The sequence below is a fragment of the Myxine glutinosa genome, chromosome 5, assembly GCF_964187855.1.
Source record: "Myxine glutinosa chromosome 5, kmMyxGlut1.1, whole genome shotgun sequence".
Classification (NCBI taxonomy): Eukaryota; Metazoa; Chordata; class Myxini; order Myxiniformes; family Myxinidae; genus Myxine; species Myxine glutinosa.
The window spans coordinates 120,653,374-120,671,061 of NC_136265.1; the positions used below are offsets into that span (position 1 = coordinate 120,653,374).

At 46.6% G+C, this 17,688-nt stretch overlaps 1 protein-coding gene across 2 annotated transcripts in view; it reads left to right on the forward strand.

Annotated features, from left to right (window-relative positions):
• VTI1A (vesicle transport through interaction with t-SNAREs 1A) overlaps positions 1 to 17,688 on the forward strand; it is a 41,233-nt gene that overhangs the window by 20,438 nt on the left and 3,107 nt on the right. Inside the window, exons 6-7 of one of the 2 annotated variants that reach the window (XM_068116393.2) lie at positions 14,426 to 14,496; positions 16,479 to 16,549. In XM_068116393.2, coding sequence (XP_067972494.1) covers positions 14,426 to 14,496; positions 16,479 to 16,544 — 137 coding nt within the window. In that variant the 3' untranslated portion in view covers positions 16,545 to 16,549. The remainder of the gene's footprint in view (positions 1 to 14,425; positions 14,497 to 16,478; positions 16,550 to 17,688) is intronic. The other variant, XM_068116392.2, reaches the window with a different exon arrangement.

Genomic DNA, 17,688 nt, shown 5'->3' on the forward strand with positions numbered 1-17,688 from the left:
TGGAAATGAATGTAGAAGGAGGTAGAGGACGGGGAAGACCGAGAAAGACTTGGCTAAAGATGGTGGAAGAAGAAATGCGGGCAAGGGGGTTAACAAGGGGAGATGCAGAAAATAGGGAAAAATGGAGAAGATTGTCATGGGGACCGCAAGGCTAACCCCCACTCTAGCAGTGAAAATGGCCTTAAAATGCATGTTGTTGTTGTTGTTGTTGGTGACGAATCACTTTGAAATTATCTGATATTGATCCTTATCTTCACCAAAATGGAATCAATTCGTCCATGTCAGACGTACAACATGTCCACCAAGTGTTTTTAGATATCCTGCTATATATCATTTTGTCCCTATCTCTCAATGGTGAAGAATCACTTAAATAATCATAGTATCCAGATCCGGGTCTTCACCAAAGTCTAATCAATTCATCCATGTCACACACTCAACCTGTCCACCAAATTTCCTACGAATCTGTCCACAACTTTTTGAGATATCCTGCACACAAACAAACAGACAAATAAATACAGGAACAAAACATTACCTCCGTCCACCTTTCGTGGCAGAGATAATAGGAACACTTGTGATAATGGCATAATGTTAAAGATTTTACAAAACGATATAAATACAAACTAGAAAGCATCTGAAAATGCAAAGCCCGTCCACGTCTGCTTTGAATTCAGACTTCTTCTTCTTCTTCTTCCGCATTCCAAACATGACAAACAGCATATATGTATATATATATATGTATGTATGTATGTATATCTTAGTGCAACAAGAGGTGCTGAGGTCGAGAGAGAGAAGAGAAGAGTGGAGAAGGAGACTGATGGGGGAGAGGTGTGGTTTGTCAAAGAGGGCCAAGTTGTAAGAGGTGGAAAGAGGAGGAGGAGGAGGAGGTGGAAAGCAAGAGGGATGTCAGGTGCTTGTGATTAGCAGGTGGTGGCAGACCTAAAGCCACAATTGGTATTCCCAGAGGAGATCTGTGTGACAAGGTTGCGGCCTGACATTGTCATTTGGTCAAGTGAAACAAGACAGGTCATCTTAGGGGAATTGTCTGTACCTTGGGAAGAGAACATGGAGGAGGTGCACGAGAGGAAGAGAGGAAAGTACAGTGAGCTGGAGGCAGAGTGCCGAGAGAAGGGTTGGCGAGTTTCATGTCAGCCATTTGAGGTGGTGTGTCGAGGGTATATTGGCAATTCCTTTTCTGCATTTCTTGCTCGGCTGGGAGTGTGTGGGACAGAAAGAAGGAGGATGTGTGACAAGGTGGCCCAGGTTGCCTTGAAAGGCTCATTTTGGATATGGAGGACGTTTATGGAGGCACGTCGAACGGTGTAGGTTGAGGTTACGGAATAGAAATGGAGGTGTGTGTGTGTGTGTGTGTGTGTGTGTGTGTGTGTGTGTGTGTGTGTGTGTGTGTGTGTGTGTGTGTGTGTGTGTGTGTGTGTGTGTGTGTGTGTGTGTGTGTGTGTGTGTGTGTGTTGCGTTGCGTTGCGTTGCGTTGCGTTGCGTTGCAGGAGTGGGTCATGAATGGGTGTGGTTTTGCATGAATGGTTTTGCATGTTTTCATGAGTGGTGCATGTTGGTAAGGGTAGGTGGTTGGTTGTGTGTGGTTATTTTTTTTGTCCCCCATCGCACCGCGGAGCGAAAGGGGGACTATGGTTTTCCCGTCCGTGCGTGCGTGCGTAAGCGAAGGACTGCATTCAAATTTGGTGTGTGGGTGCAACCCACGTCAAAATCCAAGATGGCCGCCACCATGTATTTCTGAACCTTGTGAGCGGAATATCTTGAAAAATAAGCGAAGTACCAATTTCTAATCTGGTGTGTGGGTGTATCTAGGCATACGGAAGAACCCTATTGAAAATTTGGTCACCACGTCAAAATCCAAGATGGCCACCGCCATATATATGTCTGAACCTTGTGAGCGAAATATCTTGAAAAATAAGCGAAGTACCAACTTCTAATCTGGTGTGTGGCTGTATCTAGGCATAAGGAAGAACCCTATTGAAAATTGGGTCGCCACGTCAAGATCCAAGATGGCCGCCGCCATGTGTATCTGAACCTTGTGAGCTGAATATCTTGAAAAATAAGCGACGTACCAACTTCTAATCTGGTATGTGGGTGTATCTAGGCACAAGGAAGAACCCTATTGAAAATTGGGTCGCCACGTCAAAATCCAGGATGGCCGCCGCCATGTATGTCTGAACCTTGTGAGCGGAATATCTTGAAAAATAAGCGAAGTACCAACTTCTAATCTGGTGTGTGGGTGTGTCTAGGCATAAGGAAGAACCCTATTGAAAATTGCGTCGCCACGTCAAAATCCAACATGGCCGCCACCATATATATGTCTGAACCTTGTGAGCGAAATGTCTTGAAAAATAAACGAACTACTAACTTCTAATCTGGGGTGTGGGTGTATCTACGCATAAGGAAGAACCCTATTGAAAATTGGGTCACCACTTCAAAATCCAAGATGGCCACCTCCATGTATGTCTGAACCTTGTGAGCGAAATATCATGTCATAGCATGTTTTCTGCGTCTTCCACTTTGTCAACTCACATCACTTCCCCGACGGGGGACCTAGCACGGAGGTATATAATATGGAGAGCCAATTGGCCACCTCGCAGCATTAGCCGCCGTGAAGCCACCGGAAATAGTCTGGCGGCCATATTGGGAAGCCGATCGTAAGCCTGTCAAAGCAAAGGCGTGGCGCACTGATGATGCAGCTGGAGCGAATTTTAGGACCGCCGACTATTTAATTAATATAGAATACTAATATTTGAACTGATATTCGGGCTCAGAATCCCGTTCTTTAAGGAAATGGTGTTCATTAAGTTTGAAGTTGGTTCTAGACGCATTTTTCCTGGGGAATCCAATGGTTTAGAGCTTGTTTGAAAAAAAAGTGCCCAAAATTACCGCTCGGTGTTCTTTATCGTTCTTCTCATGACCCAATCACCCACTAGTAGGAATAAGAATCCTGACATGTTACACCCCTGTTTAACTCCTGTCTTCACCTTGAACCATTCTGTTGTTTCACCTTGGTCGACGACCGCACATTGAAAGTCTTGGTAAAGGGCTTTTACAAGGTTCACTAATTTTCCAGGTATGCTGTATTTCTTCATTATGACCCAGACTTTCTCTGGGCAAGGAGTCGAAAGCTTTCTAGAAATCTATAAAATTGAGGTACATCGTCGTTTGCCATTCTTTGGCTTGTTCTATAATATTCCTCAATATAAAGATCTGATTTGTTGTCATGTTATATGATGTTACTTAATTCAGTCATTATATTGTAACTAAGATGTGTATGTTTCTATTACCGAGATGTTAGAAACCACGCAGATATAATGATAACCAGAGTTTATTCTACACTGACATGGGTCAGCAACACATCAACAGTGAGTCAGTCACATAAATGACATGAAACGCTGTCATGTAGTTAACCCACACAATTCACAGTTAACCCACAAAACACACCCACACCATGTAGAGATGAGGTCGCTCTTATATTTCAGCTTGCTCTGGTGTTGCCTCACTGGTGAGCAAACAGGACCAGTTTGCAATATTTTTTCCTGATGCGCTCTTCCTTCATGTCATCATCGAGTGTTCTCACAACATGATGGAAACGTATCTTGCTGTATGATTGTGATACAGAATGTATTAAAGCAAACACATGGTTGCTGTCTGCCTCACAGTCAAACATGTGCCGATCCAAGGAAGCAAATGTAGACCGACCGACCTCAGAAAGGACAGAAGTGGAAATTGCCACTCTTATCCCACTTTCACGAGGCATTTTGCCATTGCTTACAGCCAGGAGCCTCTTGACACAGCGTTCAGTCGCCTCACAGACACGAACAACACTGTGCGAGGGAACTATGAGGCCACCCCTGTTCTTGGTAACAATCAGGCTGTACATTGGTGTGGTTTGCTATTCTTCGTTGTTACTGGTCAATGCAGAAAGACATTGGCTACACTTCAGAGTCTTCCTCACCATCCTCACCACATAGCCGGCAATATAGCCAACACATGACTCTGTAAAGATGGAAAGTTGCTCAAAATTTGGAATATCCGCATAGTCGTGGTCCTCTTTTGCCGGCGATCTCAACTCCAGGTCGTATCGTCTGGCCACCAACATGTCGTGACTCTCGTCAGGCACAGCCTGCTTTGCAACGCACTTGAAGGAAGCCGCATTCAGGATTCTGGTTGAGTCCTGTGCAGAACAGTTCCCACTTGCAGACTTGATGTCATGTCGCATCAAGAGGCGCTTATATGCGGCAACAAACTGCCGGGCCGTTGGGTTATTCCCACTTCCACATGCAATGCGGACCGCTCCAAAGAAAAGTTCAATGTGGTCTTGGCTCATTTTGTACGTGAGCAGGTATCGCAGGGGAGATGAGGCAGGTTTGACATATGTGAAATACAAAATTTTGACACTCTCTATGCAGATCATGAAACCAATGAAGGGGATTTTCAAACGCGTATTGGTCATAACTTGACCATTCATGTTTTTGATGTTGGACAAGTAACTGTAGGCAGTATCCAGGAATGGCAGGAAAAGTCCTTCTCGTGATGTCATGAGTGGTGCCTTGTAGTTTCGTGCCAATGGATTGCGAGAATTTAGAATGTCAAACAGTTTGTCCAATGTTTCAATGTATTGGCAGGTAGCCTCACTGCCCTGAAATTCTGATAGTTGCAAAGTGTCCCTGCAAAACCGAATTGCATCTGCCACACTAGTGCTCAATGTCTGAGCAGCTGTGTCCACCTTCATGACATTGCTCTTCCACTCGATGTGTTTCCGGGAGAGCTTATTTCCCAGACGCAAGCCTTCCCTCTTCTGCAGATCAAAGAGTGCCTGGATGTATTTCCACGCGATGACTTTTTTGTTGCCATCCTCCATCATTTTCATGGATCCAAGACAGTTTCTTGCAAGTTTAAGCATGTGACATGCATCGAGTACAACACAAATTTTCTTTTCGGGATTTGCTGGGTGGGGAAATGTTGGTTTCACATTCTGCGGCGTGATGTCGGCACCTAGCTCACGTAACATTGTCAAATGAGCGGACGGTCCATCGCAAGTTAAGGAAACCACCTCTGCACCGATATCATGCAATTTTAGTAGACATTGTGTCACCAAATTCGCCTGTTCCTTCCCCGACAATCCATTTATCATAAAGTATGCTACAGGCACTTTCCAACTGTCATTCAGTGCAACCAGCATGAAAACCAGTGCGTTGCTGGCCTGGGGAGCACTGTCATCTTGGACTCCGTTTCCGATGTCGACGTACCCCAATACCTTGTCCCCTAAAAAGTCAATTGCCTTCATGATGGCCATCTCGTCTAACATCAGGCTACACAGTGTTCTCTTGCCAGTCTCCTTCTCTGCTTTAAACCGGCTCTCTAGTGCTTGGAATACAACTGCACTAAAACCAGGTGAACCATCAATTGCGCTGTACCATTTCCGGATTGTGGATGGACTTGGCAGTGCCAAGTCGAATGTCTCTCGAACATAGTCGTATCCTTTAGCAGAATAAAATTGAAGAGTGAGTGCGAAAGCTTTGATGACTGGATCGTATTCATCTCTCGAGCGTTCAGACACAATCGGCTTCCCAATATGGCCGCCAAGCAACTTCCGCTAGCTTCAGCCGACAGCCGTCATTGGCTCTCCAGTTTATTATATACCTCCGTGGGACCTAGGCGTAACGCTTGTCTATTTTTATTTTTTGTTACTATTATTATTTCTTATTTTGTGTATGTGAGTGGGTGAGGGTGTGTGTTTTTGCATGAATTAATTTTTGCATGAGTGTGTGTGTTTTTGTATGTTGAGTGGTGTATGTTGTAAGGATAGGTCGTTGGTTGGTGTTGTTCGTGTATGTGTGTGTATGAATGATCTGGTGTGTTTTGTTGGTGAGTGGTGAAGGATATAAAGGTGGATGTTTGAGTGTTCCACCATGTTTGTTTGGTGCTGTGGATTCTGGATGTGGAGGTGTTGTTGTTGTAGTTGTAGTCTCCGTTCGCACTGGCTGGGGGTGGGGGTATGTATGCATCCAGGTGTAGTTGCTGCATGTGGATGTGTATGTGCCCCTGCTGGCCCACCTTAGCTGACTGTATCGAGGTTGAAGGGCCCGAAACGGGATGATGCTGAGGACCTCGACTGAGGTCCCAGTCAGTGCGGCACACTTGTGACCAGGTGTGTTTTGAACTTTTTAATATATATGTCGGGGGAGAAGGGCCTTGGGTGTTTGGGTAAGAGAGGTGACCAAGAACCCGATGGTCACTCTGGCTGAGCTCCAGAGATCCTGTGTGGAGATGGGAGAAACTTCCAGAAGGACAACCATCACTGCAACACTCCACCGATCTGAGCAGCTTTATGGCAAAGTATGGTATGGCAAAGTTTTAAAACAGCTGTTCACCACCATCTCTTATCCTCCCCCATCCAAAACCTTGATCTTTTCTACCCCCGCTAATTTCGGTCCCCTTGTGTTTTATACCTCTCCCCCCCGCCCTCCCCCTCCCACGCCTCCTGCCCCCAAGCCCTCTCCCTCCCACACTTCTCCCTGCTCTCAAATGTTGTGGTTGTGTGCTTCCACTTCTCTCCCCATCTTGTCTTCCGCTCCCTCTTTTTGTGTGTTTTGTTTGTCTGGTTGATTTGTTTGTGAAATAAATGTTAGCTCTTTCACGAGCCTCGATTCAGTATACAAACAAACAAACAAACAAACAAACAACAAAAAAAAAAAAACAAAAAAAAAAAAACAACAACAACAACAACAACAACAAGAGAGTGGCCAGACGGAAGCCTCTCCTCAGTGAAAGACACATGAAAACCCGCTTGTAGTTTGCAAAAAAGCACCGAAAGGACTCTCAGACTGTGAGAAACAAGATTCTGTGGTCCGATGAAACCAAGATTGCTGAGTTTGGCCGGATGGCCAGCTCTAGGAAGAGTCCTGGTTGTTCCAAACTTCTTCCATTTAAGAATTATGGAGGCCACTGTGCTCTTGGGAACCTTCAATGCAGCAGCATTTTGATGTGGGCTTCCCCAGATCTGTGCCTCGACACAATCCTGTCTCTGAGCTCTGCAGGTTCCTTCGACCTCATGGCTTGGTTTTTGCTCTGATATGCATTGTCAGCTGTGAGACCTTATAGAGACAGGTGTGTGCGTTTCCAAATCATGTCCAATCAATCGAATTTACCACAGGGGTACTCCAATCAAGGTGTAGAAACATCTCAAAGATGATTAAGAGAAATGGGAGGCACCTGAGCTAAATTTCAAGTGTCATAGCAAAGGGTCTGAATACTTATGTCAATGTGATATTTCAGTTTTTTCTTTTTAATAAATTTGCAAAACTTTCTAAAATCCTGTTTTCTCTTTGTCATTATGGGGTATTGAGTGTAGATTGATGGGAAAAAATGAATTTAAACGATTTCAGCATAAGGCTGCAACATAACAAAATGTGAAAAAAGTGAAGGGGTCTGAATACTTTCTGAATGCACTGTATGTGTATATATATATATATATATATATATATATATATATATATATATATATATATTTATATATATATTTATATATATATATATATATATATATATATATATATATATATATATATATATATATATATATGTATATATGTATATATGTATATATACAGACTTGGCATTTAATATGGAATATATTTTTTGTGGGGGTGAACTTACTTTTCAAGATGACTTAGAACCAAAAGTTCATTGGAATTATGCTGAAATTATTCTAGATTTTGTTTATGTGACCTTTAAAAGAAACAAAAACCACATTTGACATTTCGAAGCAAATAAATTGATCCTTGAAAGTGATGTAAACTGATATCGAACTCAATTCACGGACAGTACTGTGTTAAACTTCTGTACGTTTTCCAGAAGTATCTCTTTATTTTGCACAATAGCCAAAAAAAATTTCAACAAATACAAAAGCTAAATTATGACTGGGATTACGGACAGTAAAATTACAGTTCAGTACTTAGTGTAACCCCCACGAGCATTCAGGAGAGCACGTACACGTCGAGGCATGCTGTTCACGAGATTTGCCAAGGTTTGGACAGGAATCGCTTGCCATGCAGTGACAATAGTCTGCTGCAATTCACGCACAGAGGTAGACTGCTGGTCCAAATTGTCGATTTGACGCGTTAAATCTGCCCACAAGTTCTCTATCGGATTCGTATCCGGGGACATGGCAGGCCACTCCATATGCTCTACACCACGGTCAGCAAGAAAGTGTTGGATCATGCAAGCACGATGAGGCCATGCATTGTCATCTTGGAAGACAAAGTTTCCTCAAAAGGCTGCATGAGCAAATGGAAGCAATGTTTCTTCCAGAATGACCCTGTACTTGAACTGGTTCAGGTTTCCATTCAGAACAACCAGGTCAGTTTTGCCCCCTGCATGAAAAGCAGCCCAAACGGTCACCCCACCACCTCCAGCTTGGACTCTTGGCACTATACAATCTTAGTTTTGGGCTTCATGCACTTGTCTGCACACTCAGATGCGGCCATCTTGACGATAGACCAGAAATCTAGACTCGTCACTGTAGGTCACGTGATTCCAGTGTCCTGGCTGCCATTGACGGTGCTCTCTGGCCCACTGCAATCGGCGCTGGCTGTGTTGTCTGGTCAGGCGTGGCTTTCTCAGGGGACGCCTGGCACGATAGCCTGCTTGAACCAGTCGTTGGTTGACTAGCCTTCTGGATACAGGCACATTTGTCAGTTGCTGCCACTCAGCCCTAAGCCGATTAGCTGACTTGGTACGGCCATTGCAGACTAACCGGTGCAGCTGGCGATCATCTCTCCTTGTGGTTCTGCATGGACGTCCTGGCCTCGGTATTGGAGTCGGGACACCCCTCTGAGCATTTCGTTTCAGGATATTTGACACCTGACCTTGAGTGATGCCACACAGCCGAGCAATAGCACGCTGTTTCATGCCAGAATTTGACTCAGCCTGTCATCCTTTCGCGGTCGTCAAATGGAGTACCGGCTCACTGGTAATTGGGACACTGCATCAGCGGCACAAATGCGCTTCCAGAGAAATGATGCAACCAGCAGCCACAGGCTGCATACAAAACATAAACTGTTCAACCCAGTGGAGGTATGTGCCATACCGAGTGCCGTTCTAGATTATGAAAAGGAGCCATTTGATGAAAAACGTGACCTTTTTGTATGTAATAGGTGGATCGTCCCCACACCCTACTTGCTCTTCCATCTTTTGCCAACATGAAATCTCATTCCTCCGGCCTGGTTGTTCATCTGTGATCACCAATGGGTGGTGCACGATATGTATACGCTGATCAATAACTTCCTGTTATCTGTCTTCCTTGTTTAATAATAATAATAATAATTCATTTATTTTGTATAGCGCTTTTCCAGAAGCCCAAAGGCGCTTTGACAGAGTGGAAAACATAATGCATAACAATACATGAAAACAACAATTGCAAAAAGACAAGAATCAAGAAAACAAACAGCAGCGATATACGGCATCTATCTATAATTCCAGCAATCTCTGTGTGTCTGTCTGTGTGTCTGTGTGTCTGTGTGTCTGTGTGTCTGTGACCGCTGTTTCTCGACAACCACGGGTCCGATATACTTGAAACTTGCCAGGTATATTGCTGGGGACCCGAGGATGTGCCTTTTCAAGGTTTCATATTAATCGGACAATTACTTACCGAGCTATGTCCAAAAAACGCTTCAACCAATCAGAGAGCAGCGAGCTATCACGTGTGCCGAACGTGGCGATCAGACTCTGCCTCGGACGGCACATTTGACAGCGTATTCATTTATTTCACGTTGGAAAACTATGTTGCCGTTAAACTATGTTTTAAAACGAATTCAAACTGCGATTAAATTAAAACGATTCATCCTAACTGCGATTTGCGAACTTCCGGACAGTGACGACTGTCCGGCAGCACGCTTTCCGGCATCCAATCACAGAACGCTTTGTTGCGTAGGCGTGGCCGATGTGAGACGAGCGGAGCTGAGCGCGTTACGAGCTGACCGCCATTACGGTACGTAATTCGATTTCTTATGCGCATTATTTCTCCCAATTCAGTCAGAGCGAAGGGCGGAAGCGAAGAGCGTTGTATTTTTTGTTTACGGGCGTACGGGCGGGGTAGAGCGTACGGGTAGCGTTTTTTTTTTTTTTTGGCAAGGAACGGGCAACCACGCGTTTGTGCACGCGATGGCGATTGCTTTACCAAACTCCGGAAGCCGTTCGCTTTGGACCAAACCATTGCATGTAAATAGAGGGGGGGGTTCTGTGGTCGTTGCGAATGGACCAAACCATTCATGTAAATAGAGGGGGGGGGTTGTCACTGTACTCGCAAGCCGTTCGCCGTTCGCTTTGGCGTTGCGAATGAACCAAACCATTTCATGTAAATAGAGGGGGGGGATATAATTTTAGATAGATATATAGTACGGGCATATATATAGTACGGGCATGCCCTAGTATATATAAGACAAGAATCAAAAAGACAAGACAAGAATCAATAGGGAAATATTTAAAGCAAAAGGAGGGAGAAGGAGAAGAGATAGTCAGGGGTTAAATGCTGTGGGTTGAATGTTGAATGCAGCGTTGAACAGGTGGGTCTTTAGTGATGTTTTGAATGTGGTGAGTGAGGAGGAGTCTCTGATGGTGTGAGGTAGTGAGTTCCAGAGGGTGGGAGCAGCGATGGAGAAGGCCCTGTCCCCCCAGGATCTGAATTTGGTCCGGATGGAGGGGGTCAGGAGGTTGGTACCAGCAGAGCGGAGGTTGCGGGTGGGAGTGTGTCTGGAGAGGAGGTCAGCCAGGTAGGATGGGGCCAGGTTATGGAGGGCTTTGTATGTCAAGAGGAGGATTTTGTACTGGATTCTCTGGGGGATGGGGAGCCAGTGAAGCTTGTAAAGGACGGGGGTGATGTGGTCACGGGTCCGGGAATGAGTGAGTAGACGGGCAGCGGAGTTCTGAATGTATTGGAGTTTATTGGTGATTTTTGAGGGTGAACCATAGAGGAGGCTATTGCAGTAGTCCAGACGGGAGGTGATGAAGGCGTGGATGAGGGTTTCTGCAGCCGTGGAGGAGAGGGATGAGCGGAGACGGGCAATGTTTTTCAGGTGAAAGAAGGCTGACTTTGTGATCTGTTTAGTGTATTTGTCGAAGGAAAGGGTTTGGTCAAAGATGACGCCAAGATTCCGGATGTGAGGGGAGGTGGATACTGGGATACCGTCGATGTTGAGGGCAAAGTTATGGGTGGATTTTGTGAGCGTTTTTGGGCCAATGATGATTATTTCAGATTTATCACAGTTAAGCTTGAGGAAGTTGATTTGAAGCCAGGATTTTATTTCAGTGATGCAGTTTGTCAGGATAGAGTGGGTGTCGGTGGAGACGGACTTGGTGGAGATGAAAAGCTGGATGTCATCGGCGAAGCAGTGGAATTGGAGACCATGACGGCGGATTAAGTGACCGAGCGGGGACAGGTAAAGGATGAAGAGGAGGGGGCCAAGAACTGAACCTTGGGGGACACCTTGGGGGAGGGGAGCAGTGGGGGATTTGCAGTTATTGATGGAGATGAACTGGCATCTGTCAGAGAGGTATGATTTAATCCAAGAGAGGGCAGTGCCGGTGACGTTGAAGGTGGATTCAAGTCGGGTGAGGAGGATAGTGTGATCGATGGTGTCAAAGGCAGCGCTGAGGTCGAGGAGGACGAGAATGTTGAGGTTGCCAGCGTCAGAGGAGAGGAGAAGGTCGTTGGTGATTTTGAGGAGAGCAGTTTCAGTACTGTGGTTGGAGCGGAATCCGGATTGGAATGTTTCATACAAGTTATTGGCAGAGAGATGATGTTTGAGTTGAGTGGCTACAGCGCGTTCCAAAACTTTTGACAGAAAGGGTAGGTTGGAGATGGGTCTGAAGTTGTTTAGGGTGTCAGGGTTTAGACCAGGTTTTTTTAGAATGGGGGTAACAGCAGCAATTTTGAGGGAAGGTGGGACGATGCCTGTAGACAGGGAGGAGTTTATTGTTGCAATGATAAGTGGAGAGAGAGCAGGGAGGGAGGCTTTGACAAAGCTGGAGGGGATGGGGTCAAGAGTGCAGGTGGCAGTTTTCATTCCTATGAGGAGTTCAGAGAGGTCAGTAGGAGAGATTGGGGAGAACCGAGACAGGGGATGGCAGGACAAGGGGGGGCAGGTGGTTGGAGGGGGAGCGGGTGCGGCGGTGGTCAAGCTGTTGTAGATGTTGTCAATTTTGCGTTGGAAGAAAGAGAGGAAGGAGATGCAGTTGTCTACTGTGAATGACTGGGTGGTGGTGTTCAGGGGGCGGAGGAGTTTGTTTATTGTCGAGAAGAGTGCTTTTGGGTTTCCGGAGCCAGAGTGGATAATTTGAGAGTAGTAGGCAGAGCGGGCGCGGGAGAGGGCATCTTTGTAGTGTTGTATGTGGTCCTTGTAGGCTTGGGAGTGAACTGTGAGACCCGTTTTATTGCGGAGTCTTTCAAGTTGGCGAGCACGAGTTTTCATCAGGTGGAGTTCAGGGGTAAACCAGGGAGCAGAATGGGTGAAAGAAACTGTTTTGGTTTTTACAGGCGCAAGCTGGTCAAGGCAGGAGGAGAGAGTGTGGTTGTAGTAGTCAGTGAGGTCGGAAGGGGTGTGGAGGTCAATGAAGGGAGAAGTGGACATTTTTTCAGAGAGGGTGGATGAGAATGAGGTAGGTGAAAGAGCGTTTAGCTTACGGAAGTTGATTGTGCGATAATGCCTTGGTGTTGGGGCGGGGATGTTGATGGTCAGAGTGATGGCTAAGTGGTCAGAGAGGGTGAGGTCGGAGCCATAGAGATGGTGCAAATTTAATCCAGTGGAGCAGACAAGGTCCAAAATGTGACCACGGATATGGGTAGGAAAGTCGACATGTTGAGTGAGGTTAAAGCAGGTGAGTAAATCAGTGAAGTCAGTGGTTATTGTGGAGTCAGTGGAGTCCATGTGGATATTGAAATCACCAAGGAGGAGGATTGAGGGGGAGAGGGAACATAGCTGGGTCAGAAAGTAGGAGAAGTCAGACAGGAATGATGGGTGTGGTTTGGGAGGGCGGTAGACGACAGCCATGACTGACTGCGTGTGACCAGAGAGTTTTAAAGCCAGGTGTTCAAATGATGGAGCAGATGAGATGGAGATGAGGTTGGTCTTGATGTCTTGACGGTGGATAACGGCAATTCCACCACCTCGGCCCTCCGAGCGTGGTTTATTGACGTAGGAATATCCACTGGGTGTGGTGAGGTTGAGTGTGTAGTAGTCCAGAGGTTGTTGCCAGGTTTCGGTGAGACAGAGAAAGTCCAGTTTGTTATCCAGGATGTATTCGTTCAGGATGAGGCATTTATTGTTGAGGGACCGGGTGTTGAACAGGGTGAGCTTGATGTTGTTTTGAACAGCAGGGATGAATTCAGGTGATTTAGCCAGGGTTCGTAGGCAAGAGGTGCGATCGTGTGGGTTGCTGTGACCAGGTGCGCTGGGACGAAGAGTGAGAGTGCGCTGAGCCGACCAGAGGACGGGGATGGAGTGACCTGATTGCGAATAAACAAACTTGCGACCGGAGCCACGGTGAATGTACCTGGGTCGTCGGAGGAGTCCATTTGATTTGATGGCAGAGATGCATGATGGGGTGGAGCGGGTATTGAGCAGAAGAAGCCTTGCGGCGGAGTACTTCAGAGCCATGCCAGGCAGGAGCGAAGGGACGAGTACGAGGCCAAGGTCGAGGAGGCAAAGCGGCAAACGCAGCGGCAAACGCAGCGGCAAACGACTGCAGCCGCTAATCAAGACCACAGCGGCAAACAAGGCCACAAGGCCACCGGCAAACAAGGCCACGGCCACAAACAACGGGAGCGGGCCTTTCGAATTCCGTATTCCGTACCATCAAAAGCAGATTCCGTTATCCAGCCGGAGAACACGCGGCACGTGCGGGTGTGAAAAGGCAGGACAGGTGTGAGATGTCAGGTCAGAAAGGTAGAAGCGGACCCTGTACATCCATCCAGTCGGAGAAGCGGCGAATATGCAACGCCAGCGTCCTCTCGCAACCGAACCCCAAAAAAAAAAAAAAAAAAAAAAAAATGGTTTAATGGTTTATGGTTGGTTTATGGTTTATGGTTTATGGTTTATGGTTTATGGTTTATGGTTTAACACAATAACTTTCTTGTTACCATATATATGGTGTAGCTGTGTATCTGCTGAGTGTTTGCTTAGGAAGGTGTGCAATTGTGTTTAGATGCTTGTTAGTGAGTGATTTGTGGGGTAAAATGGCACGTTCAGATTTTGCGATACTGATTTGTTGAATTTTGTTACCAAATGAATAACACGTTTCCCATCCACCTCCCCCCCCCCCCCACCCCCCCCCCCCCCCCCCACCCCCGCCTCCTCTCCACCTTCCATTCCAACTTCCTTGCTTTCTTTACCCTTCTGATCTCATTCAGAGGCCATGGGGAGAGACATCCTTGGAAACCTTTCAAAGGACAGAGAAACGATACAGAGAGGGAGAGAGAGGGTGAGGGAGGCATGATGCATGGTGTGACTTGCCTGAACCATTGCTCCGGTGATAACGAGACAGCACTTGGCTCGGGGCAATTACCTTGTATTGTAGGTCCTTTAATCCACTGTAGGTCCTTTATGGGGTACCGATCCACTGTAGGTCCTTTGTGGGTTACTGATCCACTGTAGGTCCAGGGGAGGTGAGCAATCCACTGTAGGTCCTTTATAGGTTACCAATCCACTGTAGGTCCTTTGTGGGTTAATGATCCACTGTAGGTCCAGGGGAGGTTAGCAATCCACTGAATGAATGAATGAATGATCGTTTTAAGGCCATTTTCCCCGCAAGAGCGGGAGTTAGCCTGGCGGGCCCCATGACAATCATGGTTCCCTGTTTGAGGCAATGTTTTTATGGCCGGATGCCCTTCCTGACGCCAACCCTTAGTCGATCAGTCGGTTACTGATCCTCTTACGATGCGCAGGGAGATGGTGTACCTATTCTAAACCGGGGTACACACCGGGATCATTCATCCCAGCAAGCTGGTACTCAATTTGCCGACCTCGGAAGGATGACAGGCTGAGTCAACCCCCCTGGTGTTAATTTAGCGATCGACCGGGATTCAAACTCAGGATCCTAGGATCCCAAGCCGGCACCCTAACCGCTAAGCCAACACCAGGCTAAGCCAACCGCTCAGCCAATCCACTGTAGGTCCTTTGTCGGTTACTGATCCACTGTAGGTCCTGTGTAGGTTACTGATCCACTGTAGGTCCTTTGTAGGTTGCTGATCCACTGTAGGTCCTTTGTAGGTTACTGATCCACTGTAGGTCCTTTGTAGGTTACTGATCCACTGTAGGTCCTGTGTAGGTTACTGATCCACTGTAGGTCCTGTGTAGGTTACTGATCCCCTGTAGTTACTTTGTCGGTTACTGATCCACTGCAGGTCCAGGGGAGGTTAGCAATCCACTGTAGGTCCTTTATAGGTTACTAATCCACTGTAGGTCCTTTGTAGGTTACTGATCCACTGTAGGTCCAGGGGAGGTTACTGATCCACTGTAGGTCCTTTATGGGTTACTGATCCACTGTAGGTCCTTTGTAGGTTACTGATCCACTGTCGGTCCTGTGTAGGTTACTGATCCACTGTAGGTCCTTTGTAGGTTACTGATCCACTGTAGGTCCTTTATAGGTTACTGATCCACTGTCGGTCCTGTGTAGGTTACTGATCCACTGTAGGTCCTTTGTAGGTTACTGATCCACTGTCGGTCCTGTGTAGGTTACTGATCCACTGTAGGTCCTTTATAGGTTACGTATCCACTGTAGGTCCTTTGTGGGTTACTGATCCACTGTAGGTCCTGTGTAGGTTACTGATCCACTGTAGTTCCTTTGGGGGTTACCAATCTACTGTAGGTGGAACCAATTAACCCAGACACACTTGTATGAGCCAATGCGGGGGGAAACGGCAGGATAACTCGATTGGTAGTGAACTCGCTACTGAGCTTGAGGTTGGGTTCGTTCGATACCATGCGGGCTCCAAATTGAACTTGAACACTACTGTTCGTGGTGGACTGTCAGCAGGGGGCGCTGCGTCTCAGATAATGCCATCCTTCACATGTGTTAAAGCTGGCTGCCCTGCTGCATTTAGGTTTGTAACGTTCAAGATAATATGGTGTCTTTTTAAAGGTGTAGACGTTTGTGTATTGGTACTGACGAATATCCTTGCTTGTAGCTGGCTGTGTAATTAGTAAATACCTTCATTTTCTGTGATTGTTTGGGTGTGTAATATGGCGCGGGCATGTTGGGCTGAATAACCATTCCCTGTGCCTCGGATTCCTTGTATTGTTAGGCCTGGACTGTCTTCAGCATTCCTGGGACATCAATGACTTGTTTGGGGGAGGGAGGGCAGGAGGGCTTATCGATGTAACAAAATAAGTTATTTTAACTCGTCTTTTCAATGTGATACATTTCAAATGCTTCCTTCTTCCTCCTCCTCCATTCCTCCATAGCTGAGGGAAACAGATGCTGGTTTAGGACAAGGCTCTCGGATTCTCACGTCCATGATGCGAAGGTAAACCAGGTACAGATCCTTTCCTTTTGTCTCGCTGCCTGTCTCCCCTTTATTTATTTATTTATTTATAAATAGTCGAGGCTCGTGGCTGAGCTGGTTCACTGAACGGATCAGGATGCAACAGACAGGACAAAAGGAACAGTAGAGATAAGGGGGAAACACCAACAGCAGAATCGATGGCCAAGATAGAGGGAGACTTAGACAAACAATGGATGTGGGAATAGGTGGCAGGAAAGGATGCATGGGTTGGACAAGTTGGACACAGAAGGAAAGTCTCAGGAGCGAAAAGTTGAAATTTTGGAGGAGGGATTGGGTTGGGGTTGAAGGGAGGGTGGGTGGGGGGGGGGGGCGGGGTGGTGGTTAATGAGGGCAGAAAAGATCATGGTTTTGGATTAGATATGATCTGAGATGGTGGTGAACGGCTGTCTTGAAGACCTGGAGGGAAGAATGAGATTGAAGAGAATGTACAAGTTGGTTCCACTGGTGGGAAAAAAGATGAACTAAAGAGTGGAGGTGAGCAGTGATCCTGGATTTAGGTAGTTTCACCAGAAGGGGGTTTATCATGGACTGTGTGAATCCTGCAGAAACCTGGGGAAGTGGGTGGGGAAACCACGGAAAGAGCAGAGGATGCAATTCCAGAAAGGCTGCGGTAGATGACAGAGAGAACACCGACCTCTCTGAGATGGCAAATTGATAGGCCCATAGACTCAGCTTTAGCGGAGCATTCCAATGATCTTGAAGGCCTCGGTTTCCATGGCGTCAAACTGAGCAAGGTGTGAGGCAGAGGTGCCAGTGCAGAGGGGAGAGCAGTACTTCATCAAGCTGCGGATGAAACCCTTGTAGTTGGATAGGAGTTCAGGTGTGCCAACGAAGGACTTTGTATGACGGAGAATGCCCAGTCGGATTTGCCAGACAGTACTTTCGGAGAGAGATAGTAAAATTTGTCATGATGGAAAGATATATTCCAAGTGTTTGACCTGAATGCCAAGGTCTGAAGAGAGGGAAGAGGCTGCAGCCCACCTGTCTGAAGGATGAGGGATGTCACGGCAGAGGGTGGAGTCGTCAGCAAATAGATAGAGGATTTTTTTTCCAGAGCCAGAGAGATCATTGATGAAGATAAGGAATAGGACTGAGCCCAGAACACTGCC